This window comes from Mytilus edulis, chromosome 9 (genome assembly GCF_963676685.1).
Source record: "Mytilus edulis chromosome 9, xbMytEdul2.2, whole genome shotgun sequence".
Taxonomy (NCBI): Eukaryota; Metazoa; Mollusca; class Bivalvia; order Mytilida; family Mytilidae; genus Mytilus; species Mytilus edulis.
Genome location: NC_092352.1, coordinates 23,792,508 through 23,804,662, shown reverse-complemented (window position 1 = coordinate 23,804,662; position 12,155 = coordinate 23,792,508). Strand labels below are relative to the sequence as shown.

Here is a 12,155-nt window from a genome sequence, read left to right as displayed (position 1 = left end):
ATAAGACCGTACTTTAAACAATATTACAAATACCAGCTAAATAATTTCGCCGAATTTTCTTAAACGTATACTATACTTCGGCTCTTGCACATACATGGAGAACACATACCAACTTAATATTGAATTATGGGAAATAACTTAAAAAAATTAAAAACCTATAAGGCCGAACTTATTAGACGGGCATAAATTTGCGCATTGCGAAACAAATTGGAAACAAATTAAAACTTTACACAGATTTGCGAATGACGTCGCGATTGAAAATCGGACACAGATTTGAGGCCGAATCATTTTTTATGGACATAGATTAGCGATTGACGTCACGATGGGGCATATATTTAAAAAACAGACACAGATTTGAGGTCGTACACAGATCTGAGGTTTACATATATATTCATTTAGGGGTCAGCTGCAGGACGCCTCCGGATGCGGGAATTTTCGCTGCATTGAAGACCTGTTGGTGACCTTCTGTTGTTGGCTGTTCTATGGTCGGGTTGTTGTCTCTTTGACACATTACCCATTTCCATTCTCAATTTTATAGTATACATTTTTGTTTAGGGGCCAGCTTTAGCACGCCTCCTGGTGCGGGATTTTCTCGCTGCATTAAAGTCTCATTGAAGGTCTTCGGCTGTTATCTTCTCTCTGGTCGGGTTGTTATCTTTTTGACACATTTCCCATTTCCATTCTCAATTTTATTGTATGTTAATCAATTTTAGTTTATTTAGTTGTATATAAGTTTAGTATGACCTCCATTTTCACTTAACTAGTACACATTTCTGTTTAGGGGCCAGCTGAAGTGTGCATTATGATGCGGGATTTTCTCGCTGTGTTGAAGACATGTTGGTGGCCGTCGGTTGTTTTGTTGACTCTTTGGTCGGGTTGCTGGCTCTTTGAAACATTCCCCATTTCAATTCTCTATTTTAACATGTAACCTTCCAACTTTTTTTGTCTGTCTTCACTATATATGGCATTAAGCAATGCAAGAAAAATAAACTACACAGGGCAGCTTCCAACAGGAATACAACAAGACAATTCATTATAAAAATGCGGTCAAAAGTCAAAATTTGCTCTAAGTGAAAAAATGCAACAGCTTGATATTCAATTGAATTAAAATAGTTATTATTATCTACACAACGTTACTTTTTCCAATAAGAACATTCGAATTATTTGTTTTTTTTATGTTTTTTTATATTAGTTTACAACATTTTTACATAGACCACATGGTGACTTCAAGAATAAGTAGATCATAAAGCCGATATTCATTATCTTTCTTCTGTTGTAAGTTTTATTTAGTTTTTTTGTGTCATGAATTGGTATTGATGCCATCTTGTATGTTTTAAAATATGAAGAAAGTGGAAGCCCGGTTGTATACGTCAATAAGACATCAAAAACGACCAAAAAAAGTAATAAAAAGAGCCAACATTTATTTTCCAACAAGAGAATACATCACAAGAATATATTTTTGTTAGAAAAGGACCAAATTCGTTGTGTAGGACTTGATTGGCCAAGGCAAACTGAAACTGACAAATATCTGAATGAAACGATTTATGGTAATAAACAAACAATACAAAAGATATTTTGTGAACCCCGTCAACTTAAATTGTTTTACAATTAATAAACGTGTTTTGTTTCATGATATCAGCTCTTAAAATTTTATTCTTAAAATTTGAAACTGTTGTATGTGGTGGTATAAAAAAATATTTTAATAAAAAAAAATCCTTTTTTAAGTTTTGTGAAAAGAAAGTTTCATTAAAAGAGGGACGAAAGATACCAAAGGGACAGTCAAACTCATAAATCTAAAATAAACTGACAACGCCATGGCCAAAAATGAAAAAGACAAACAGACAAATAAAAGTACACATGACACAACATAGAAAACTAAAGAATAAACAACACGAACCCCACCAAAACCTAGGGGTGATCTCAGGTGCTCCGGAAGAGTAAGCAGATCCTGCTCCACATGTGGCACCCGTCGTGTTGCTTATGTAATAACAAATCCGGTAAATAGTCTAATTCGGTAGGTCACATTCCTGAAAGGGAATGGGGAACATATCCGATATCATTTCTGAAACGGTTATTCCATAACGGTCAGCCAACTCGTGATGGCGTCCGTAAAATTTACGAAGGGATGATTTCAACTTCACCATTTGGAACTCTTGGTTTAATAGCTTCCTTGTGAGCAGCAACCTCTATCAAGAAAATCATGATAGGAAATGCTAGCACGGGAATATCGTATCAATTGGGAGATATATACCCCGTATGCAGGTGCTGCTGGAATGTTGCTACTTAGAAATGGAAAGTTCACAATTGGAAAGCTGAAATCATCTCTTTTGTCGTAAAGTTTTGATTTCAACCGACCCTCATTGTCAATTTCTAGATGTAAGTCAAGATATGAGGCCGACTTAACTGTATCTGTAGTATCCTTTATCTCTTGTTTGATGGGATAGAAGCGTTCCACATAGTCACCAAATTTTGAATTATTTAGTAAAACAACATCATCTTTATAGTGTAAAGTAGAGTTAAAGGATATCGCTAACTTATTTCCTTTCTTCCTTAAGTTCCTGCATGAAGTCAGCCTCATAATAATAAAGAAACAAGTCGGCAAGTAGAGGAGCCGAATTTGTTCCCATTGGAATGCCGACAGTCTGTTGAAAAACACGTCCTCCGAACGTAATAAATATGTTGTCAATCAAGATTTCAAGCATCTTGATAATATCAGTTTCAAATTATTTTTTGTTTGAATCAGAGTGATCCTTTACAAAGTAGGAGTAATCCCTCCCTAAGACAAGATACTTGTACGTTGGTCATTCTTTTTTATGAAGCAAAGCAATACCAACTCTTTCAATTTGTCTTTTAGTGTGGAATGTGGAATACTTGTGTAAAGAGTAGAAAAGTTTTAATAATGTTAGTTTAAACAATATTTTATTCAAATAAATTGAATTGGATTGGGCAACAGGCTCAATACTGTTACAAGATCAAAGAGAGTTAGATTGTATGTACTCTAAAAGATCTTTGGATTTTTTAAGTATCCACATCTGATTCACGCCACCTCTAAAATAGGCAGTTTCACAATAACTTTGAAGCCCGTCTTTGATTGCTGATAAAATAGATGTTAATAATTTAGAAAGAGGTTTCGTGGAGCACTTGGAAGACCCAGCAATATACAGTTGTTTGGACAATTATGTAGTTTTGGTATCCAATACAGTGATGGAAGATCCAGTTTTTCATCTTTGGTTGAAATTCCAAAGGAACATAGAACAGACCTATGATTATCCAGAATTTCCTCTTTGGTAAGTGTCGTGAGGGTATATATTGAGTTTCCAAGTGAATTGTCAATACATAATTCGTTTATCAAGCAGTTAATGTAATGAGTTTTACACACAAAAACGATTTTGTTTTGGGCTTTATCTGCGGGGACAACAACATACTAGTATTTGTTATGGAGGTAGGATAAGTGTTTTGCAACATTTTGGTCTTTGAAGATTGACGTAGCATGGGCATTGATAGACCCATTCAGTTTCTTAATTCTGATTTGTATCAACGACCTCACTGCCTAATTAAATTAAATTTATCGAAATGTGTAACAAGTGATCATTTAAATCCCCACGGGACGTCCTCTGATCGCTGAGTAAGCATAAAATCATTGTGAACGATAGCCGATGACAAACAAGTTATATGTAAACTATTCAGTATTATTACCAACAAAAGGTTTACGGTTGCCTACACTGTTATGCAGATGATTCTACTTAATCAATACAAAATTTTGGTAAGAATACGCAATTCTTCTCGAAATCTCTTGTGAACTGTATGAAATGGAGATTTCATTTAAATAGGAATTTTGAAGAAGAAGATATGTAATCAAAGAATATATCCCTTAATTTATATATTTTATACAAGTCCTGAACAATTTGAAACTTTTTCTTAATGTTGATGTACAAAAGTTATCAAAGGTACCGTAAAATCAACAACTGTTTAACCTTTCCGCTGACTTACTCTTGCTGAGGGAAAGAAAAATCACAAATGTGTATAGTTTTAGTCATAATTGATCCCGGACCTCAATTTTAGTGACTTTGATTCACACTTGATAAAAAAATGTGTCATGCAGATAACCCTGCCTACCAACCCGACATCGCTGAAAAAGAGCATAGGGATAAAAAGCAAGTTGTGGCTATCATTGTTTTAACCGTTATAAATAGAAAAAATCTGAAAGGAAAACATATGTTTTGAAAAATGAGCTCTAACAATTGTCCATGTATACGTCAAAAATGTTCTTCAAAACAAATTCTTATATAAATGACAAATTTTACGATTTTGTCTCAATATAGGGATAGTAACCCGCGTTAGCTTACTTATTCAAAGCTTTATATTTTAGAAGGTAGAAAACCTGGATGCTTCATACTTTTTATAAAGATGCCTTATGTTATGAAATTTCCGTCTGTCATATATCCATTGTCCTTGACCTCATTTTCATGGTTAGGTGACTACTTTTAAAAAAAAAGTTATGATTTGTTTGTAATATTAATTTCTCTTTTATTATAAGTAATAGGATAACTATATTTGGTATGTGTGTACCGTGCAAGGTCTTCATGCACGTCAAACAGTTTTCACTTGACCACAACCTCAGTTCATGGATCAGGCAACAAGGTAACGTTTTGGTAGTCAAGTCCATATATCAGATATTATAAGCTATAGGTCTAGTAAATTTTGTGTATGGAAGATTGTAAGGTGTACATGTCCAACTGGCAGGTATCATCTAACCTTGACCTCATTTTCATTGTTTAGTGTTTATAGTAAAGTTTTTGTGTTTTTGACTGTTTTAATTATACTGTATGCAATGGGTCTGCCATAGTTGGTGTGTGGAATGATTTGAAGATGTACATGACCAATTGGCAGGTTTCATTCGACCTTAACCAGATTTCCCTGGTTCAGTGTTGATAGTTGAGTTTTTGAGTTTTAGTCTTTTTTTATAATACTTTGTGCAATGAGTATATTTGATGTATGGATATATTTTATGTTGCCCATGTCAGTCTCGCAGGTTTTATTTGACCTTGATCCTTATTGCGGTCATTGCTCAGTGTTACGTTTTTGTGTTTTGACTGTTTTCTTTAACTATAAGCAACAGGTCAACTATATTTGTTGTATTGAAGGAATATAAGCTGTACATGTCTGCCTGGTATGGTTCATCTGACCTTGACCTCATTTTCATGGTTCATTGGTTAATGTTTAGTTTTCATGGTTAAGTCTGTTTCTTAGAAACTATAACCAATAGATCAACTATACTTAGTGTATTCTCTTAGTGTATTTCTCGTTTGGTTTATATGACCTTGACCTCATTTTCTTGAATCATTATAAGTTTATGTGATAGTTGTAATAAAACTTTATATTTAGGACTATCAACATAGTATCAATGGTTAGTAAAGACGACGAGACATTTCAGCCTGTGCACTCTTTTTTTCTTTCTTCATTTTTGCCTTTTATAATGAAACTATGATATTTAGAGAGAAACCTTTTCTGTTATGCCTATTTATGATAGATAAATAAACACTCTAAATTACCAAAATGATCAGAAAGTCAAGATCTATTAATATGTCAAATAAACTAAACAGACCAAAAAGATCAGTTATACAAGATCAACAAAACAGAGATTTTTGTCATTGTCTATTCTCGTCTACAATGTCGGAGAGTGTTCCTTGTTTGGTATGCCCTTAGATCACCAATGTGCGCGAAAAGGCTCTTAAGAGCATCTAGTTTAATCTAGTAATGCTACAACTGAAGGTTATACGATACCTTTACACTTTGTTGAAATTTAGCAAAATGATAAACTATGATGGTGGTGATTTTTTTTAATTTCCCTCTTATGAATATTTTACCGTTCTCATTTTATGATAAGTGAGAAGAATTGGGTGTTTCCAAACATATATACGTGTGATGAGTAAGTCAAATCAACACACCAACATGCTGACAATTAAAAAACACCAGTGTAAATGAATAAATTTTTAACATGATATAATAATGTGTTTCCAGGAAGGTGTAAACTTTATGTTTTATCTTTAACACTTGTTTATACAGTGCTGTTGCTTTTTTTATAGAGCTTTATTGTTAGCACGTATAACAGTTTTAATAAAATCATGTTCTTCAACGAAATCCGCAGAGATGATGTTAAACGGAATATTCGGACGAGATTTTATCCACTTCACCATAATATCTAATATTGGCGTGACAAATTCATGAAGATTTGAAAAAATTTTCACTCTTTCTAAGTAGTAATCATCTTCGAAGGGAGTCAATATTCCAGGCCACACAACTATAATATCTTTTGTAGAAAGGTTTTTGTATTCATGTAAGAGATTGTCCACCACTAAATATTTATTTGATGTAGATGGCCACAAAATATCAACTTCATCACGAGACCATATATGCTCGTGGTCTTTACATTTATTTGCACTACCATACAATACTATTACACGTCCGTTCAATTCCCATAGTTTTGACAGTGTTATTTTACTTACAGTCATATTGTTATACAAACATTTTTTCCGATTTAACATCATTTCATTGAAAGATTTTTGAATTATCGTACAAAGGGATCTGTGATTATATTTTCTCATATTGTAAAAATGATTGAAGTCCAAAATGACTACTTCCTTCTTATTTTTATCAAGAAAGCTCCGAATGTCTTTCAGGTACTCTTCGACCGTTTTATGGCTGAACAGCCCGTGGACAAAATGAAAATCCCCTGTCACAGGGTGTTTTATAGTCCGGAGATCAAAGTATCGAACGCCAATCTTCAATTGCTCGGTAAAATCTAGGTTTTGTGTTTTAAACCATCTTTCGAACTTTTCTTCGGCCAATTCAATGTATGAAGTGAAGTCGATTGCTCTTCCATTTCCCGGGGCAAGGTCGAATGATGCAGAATCATGTGATCCTACCAATGAAATGCAAATAAACATAACTTTTAACTAACTAAAATCGATTACCGTAATAGTCCAAGTAAATGCTTGCTTATATATATATATATTTATCTTACCTCCTATAGATTTATAGAGATATGATTGGTTAAAAGACTACACGTGGTGAATATGTATATTTAATATAGGGTGTCCTAAAATATATAGGGTTAGTTACCATATGGGGTTAGTAATGAGGTTCTTCCCTTTCAAAACAAAAAAAGATGCCACAACCCTTTATAAAAACAACACGGTGTTGAAGAAAAATCTAAAAGGATTCAACAGACGAAGAAATTGAAGATGAAAGGTTGAAATAAGTTCATAAAGCATAATTAAAGCTATCAAGTTGTTATTGTTGGCATTACAGAGTTACTTCCCTTTCAAAATATCAGGAGAAATCTGAAAGGATTCAACAGACGAAGAAATTAAAACATGTAATAAACGATTGAAACAATTTCATAAAACAAATTTAAAGCTAAAAAGTTGTTATTGTTGGTACTAGTTTTCTGTATAGACAAATGGAAGTATGATCCTCATACTAAGCATTGAAGACTTGATCACTTTGGTAGGCTGCTAGTCAAAATACCACATGTGAAGATAGTCGGTAAGATAAATTCGTTACACGGTGTGCTAATGACCAAATACGATATATATGTGTCAGTAAATCCCATATGGGGCTTCCTCTCACTCAATGTGGAATTAACTGACTTCATATATATCTTATTAGGTCACTAACACACTATGTAACTAATAATATAGATAGATACGACGTATATGTCAGTTTCATTCTTTAGGTTTCTGTGAAGATTTTTATGTTCTGTTCTCTTTTTTCTTCGGGCCATGACATTACCTATTTTTGCTTTGCATTATCATTGTCGATTGGTATCGTTCCTCTATATTTTTAACCGGAAAACAACAATCATTGTACTGTTACAGATATTAAGGTTCCACTAAAGTCAAAAAAACTTCATAAACATCTAAAATTTGGCTGAATTTTTCAACCTATAATGAATAAAGTCCTAAACTATGGAAACATATCTTCATTTAATTGTACTTAACATATACACACAGTGTAAATTTTTAATAAACTTGAAATTGTTATAGTGCAGCCAAACCGGTTTTTGGGGTGAAGACTGAATTTTCAAAGAAATCTGGATGCCTGCTAAACGACTTAATTTGTTTAAAATTGGTATGGACGAATCATGTAATGCAGTACAAGCTAATTTGATTTTTTTAGAAAATGTGTTTATTTACGAGTTTCAGACAATTTTTTGTATCTAAGTGAACGGATATCGAAGGTACAATACAATAATTGGACAAATATGCCATTGAAACATATCTATTTGACAAAACAACATTAGCTTGTACTACATTACATTGACTGTGCCTTTGGTATCTTTCGTCCCTCTTTTACATGTAACAGTATTCGTCCATACCAATTTTAAACAAATTAAGTCGTCTAGCAGGCCTCCAGATATTTTTAAAAATTCAGTGTTCATCCAAAGAACCGTTTTGGCCACAACATAACAACTTCAAGTTTACACTGTATGTATATGTTAAGTATGTTTAAATGAAGATATGTTCCCATAGTTTAGAACTTTATTCATTATAGATTGAAAAATATAGACAAAGTTTAGATGTTTTTGAAGTGTCCTATACTTTGACTTTAGTGGAACCTTAAGTGATCATTAGTTTTTAAATGTACTCTATCTATTATTTTCTCGTTTATTGAACTGGGTTTTTTTCCCAATAATTGTTCAATGTGGTTACCATTGGTAGTTTCAGATGGCATTTAATGACCACTTTACCGTTCTTCAGTTTTGTTCACGATTCTTAAGTATGTTTTGTTAATTCTCTGATTTTCATATGTAACTAGTATGAGTTTAAAGTTCTAAGTTGTGGTGATGGAATTACCAAAATGATAAAGTAGTTGTACCTGCGATTTAACAATTGCAAATGTGTGCTCTCTTGTTTCCTTTTCCTTTTCTAATTTCCAATAATATGAAGAGTATATGGGAAAATATGACTGGCGTATCAGATTATAAGCTAAGTTTGTTTTCTAACTATTTTGATCTGAACATCACTGATTAGTCTTGTGTAGACGAAACGCGCGTCTGGCGTATCAAATTATTAGCCTATACCCTTGATACTATTTACACCACTTAGTCGATGACACTGCTGGTGAACATTTCGGCCCCGACGGTATAACTAGCCCAGTCGTCAGTTTTTCGGTGTTGACATGAATACCAATTATATTGTCATTTTTGCTGTTTGCAAATATATGAATTATTCGAAATACTAAGGATTTCTTTATCGCAGACATATAAATCTTTAGCGGCATTTGGCACGTTTTAGAATATCTGGTCCTCAATGCTCTACAACTTTGGCTTTATAACTTTTTCGATCTGAGCGTCACTGATGTAGACGAAATGCGCTTCTGGCGTATCAAATTATAAGCCTGGTACCTTTGATAACTAATGCATAGCATCTTCATCATATTAAATTTTCCTAGTATTTCAAATGACAACAGACTGAAAAGACTTATAAAAGTGAAAATATCAATAACCATGTTAGCATTAAAAGCTACTATATTACACTTTGTATGTGATTGTTACCTGGTATTACAAGATCTTTCATCTGGGTTTGCTCTGTAACGTCTGGCGAAAGATATTCCATCCATTTTTCAGGGTGTTCCTCCGGAAGCCATTTCCCCACTTTAATGCTCATATTTTCATTACAGGATACCTGTACATTAAAATATATATATATATATATATATATATAACTCGTCCAAAATAAAAGCCCGATAATATTAGATCTGTAAATTTGCGTAAGCAATTTTATTTTTTTGTTATTCCCTTGACAGGATTTGGACTCAATTAAATTTGCTTCTGCAATATCGTTGCATCAAATCGCTATGCACTGTGCCCAACGCGCTAGACTACTCGACCACCTACGAAATTGGTATATATATACATGTATATATATTTATATACAACTCGTCTAAACATCAACCCAACAATGTTAGATCTGTAAATTTGCTTTCGCAAATGTTTTGTTCTTCCCTCGCAGGGATTCGAACCCATGCTACTGAGATATCGTGACACCAAATCGCCTGCACTGTAGCCGTCCCGCTAGACCACACGACCACCTGGGCTTCATAAAAATGAAGCTTTCGGTGGCCGGGTGTTACCTTACCACGTCAGTTTTAATCTAGCGTCGTACTACAGTACATGATATATAAGGCATGAAGATGTTATTCTTACAGATCAGTTAAATAATCTACAATAAAGGATCCTACAAATAAATGTAAGACACAGTCACAGAAAATAATTATATTTATAGGTACGTCTGAGCCAGTGACAACTCTGCAATAGATGTATCCATCGGATCACCAGCAGTGATGGTGATAAATGGCTGTGTACATTGTGTATATACAACTCGTCTAAACATCAACCCAACAATGTTAGATCTGTAAATTTGCTTTCGAAATTTTTTGTTCTTCCTCCGCTGGGATTCGAACCCATGCTACGGAGATATCATTACACCAAACCGCCTGCACTGTAGCCGTCCCGCTAGACCACACGACCACCTGGGCTTCATAAAAATTAAGGTTTCGGTGGCCGGGTGTTACCATTCCACGTCAGTTTTAATCTAGACTCGTACTACAGTACATGCTATATAAGGCATGAAGATGTTATTTTTACAGATCAGCTAAATTATCGATAGTAAAGGATCCTACAAATTAATGTAAGATACAGTCACATTATATTTATAAGTACGTCTGAGCCAGTGACAACTCTACAATAGATTTATCAACCCAACAATGTTAGATCTGTAAATTTTCGTTCGCAAATTTTTTGTTCTTCCCTCGCTGGGATTCATGGGTTCGTTAAAAATGGAAATTAAACAATAATAATGATCTTCCGATTTACGATGAATACATAGAAATCCGTTTACTAACAGTTCTGCATGTATACGTGTATTGACACGTTGTTATATAACATAATAATATATTTACCCGGTTTTTGTGATGTGTTGCTCCGTCCTTGGTTTTCAATATTGTGTAAAATCACAAAAATACTGAACTCCGAGGAAAAGGTGTTAGATTAGAGCGTGTATCAGATACTGTTGTGTATCTTTTGTTCTTTTTCTCCCTTTGCCATGACGTTGTCAGTTTATTTTCGACTTATTAGTTTGAATGTTCCTTTGGTATGTTTCGCCTTTCGTTTGCAAACACTTTTGTTTACATTTTCATATTTTCCCACTATACATGTACTTTTTTTTTTACCAATATACATTTTTTTGCTGCGGTTGTTTGGGTTAAACATAAGCAAATTTTAAGAACTATCCACTGATTTATCTATATAAATATTAGTATTAAATAAAAAATATATGTACATAAAATTCGGCGTCCCTCTAGTCCTGATCGGCAATTAAATCTTTTTGTTTTTTTTGCCTTGAATTTGAATAGTATGTACTAGGTTAGTTTCTTACCTTGATATAAACAAAAAGATACCATGATGTACAACTACCAATTATAACTAATACAGTCAAAAGAAATACTTTGATACGAAATAAAGACATCTCAATTCAAAACACTGCTGTTGTGTTCGCATATTACACGAAACATATATGACAGTTCATATAAATATGAACAAAATAACTGTTAACACGGTTAGGTCTAGTGATTCAATTCCGATTTTGAGAAGTGTGTCTTGCAAAATCAATACAACATACTATATGCAGTATTGAATTAAATAAGATTGCATAACACAATGTGTCGACAGATTTGTTTTTGGGGTTTACCAAAGGTTTTATGTTACGGGAAAATTGGGAATATTAACTATTGTACTGAGCAAAAATATAAAAATAATGATGTAATGTGTTTGCCAATGTGTCATCAGTAGGGATATCTGCGTCGTACGACCCTTAAAACTCAGACGTTGGACACCGACGACATATTAAGGCCTGACCACGGAGGCCAACGCCATATAAGACCCTTAAATCGGGACACGAACATCATACCTTAGGGTTGGACCATGTGACTCTGGCCTCGAGACGTCGACGCCATATAAGCTCTTAAATTCGGACACGAACACCATACCTTAGGGTTCGACCATGAGACTCTGACATACCTAAATGTTGGACCAGGCTACCCTTCAAGGTGGACACTATAAGTGACGTCGCACCCTTGAAAGTGGTTTTCGG

The 12,155-nt window shown here is 33.9% G+C and overlaps 1 protein-coding gene across 1 annotated transcript; it reads right to left on the bottom strand.

Moving 5' to 3' along the window:
* Positions 1 to 5,824: 5,824 nt before the first annotated feature.
* LOC139487855 (PI-PLC X domain-containing protein 3-like) lies at positions 5,825 to 11,672 on the bottom strand. Its single transcript, XM_071273021.1, has 3 exons — positions 11,442 to 11,672; positions 9,560 to 9,689; positions 5,825 to 6,922 (listed from the first exon to the last, which is right to left on the bottom strand). The coding sequence occupies exons 1-3, from the start codon at positions 11,529 to 11,531 to the stop codon at positions 6,081 to 6,083; spliced, it is 1,062 nt and encodes a 353-aa protein (XP_071129122.1). The 5' UTR covers positions 11,532 to 11,672; the 3' UTR covers positions 5,825 to 6,080.
* Positions 11,673 to 12,155: the final 483 nt, after the last annotated feature.

What these genes read in the sequence shown, in the direction of transcription:
- LOC139487855 (XM_071273021.1), bottom strand. Translation starts at nt 11,531, where the DNA reads ATGTCTTTATTTCGTATCAAAGTATTTCTTTTGACTGTATTAGTTATA. An exon ending in ATCTTTTTGTTTATATCAAG is followed by an intron (nt 9,690 to 11,441) that starts GTAAGAAACTAA and finishes TTTAATGTACAG; the next exon opens with GTATCCTGTAATGAAAATAT. An exon ending in GAAAGATCTTGTAATACCAG is followed by an intron (nt 6,923 to 9,559) that starts GTAACAATCACA and finishes TTTCATTGGTAG; the next exon opens with GATCACATGATTCTGCATCA.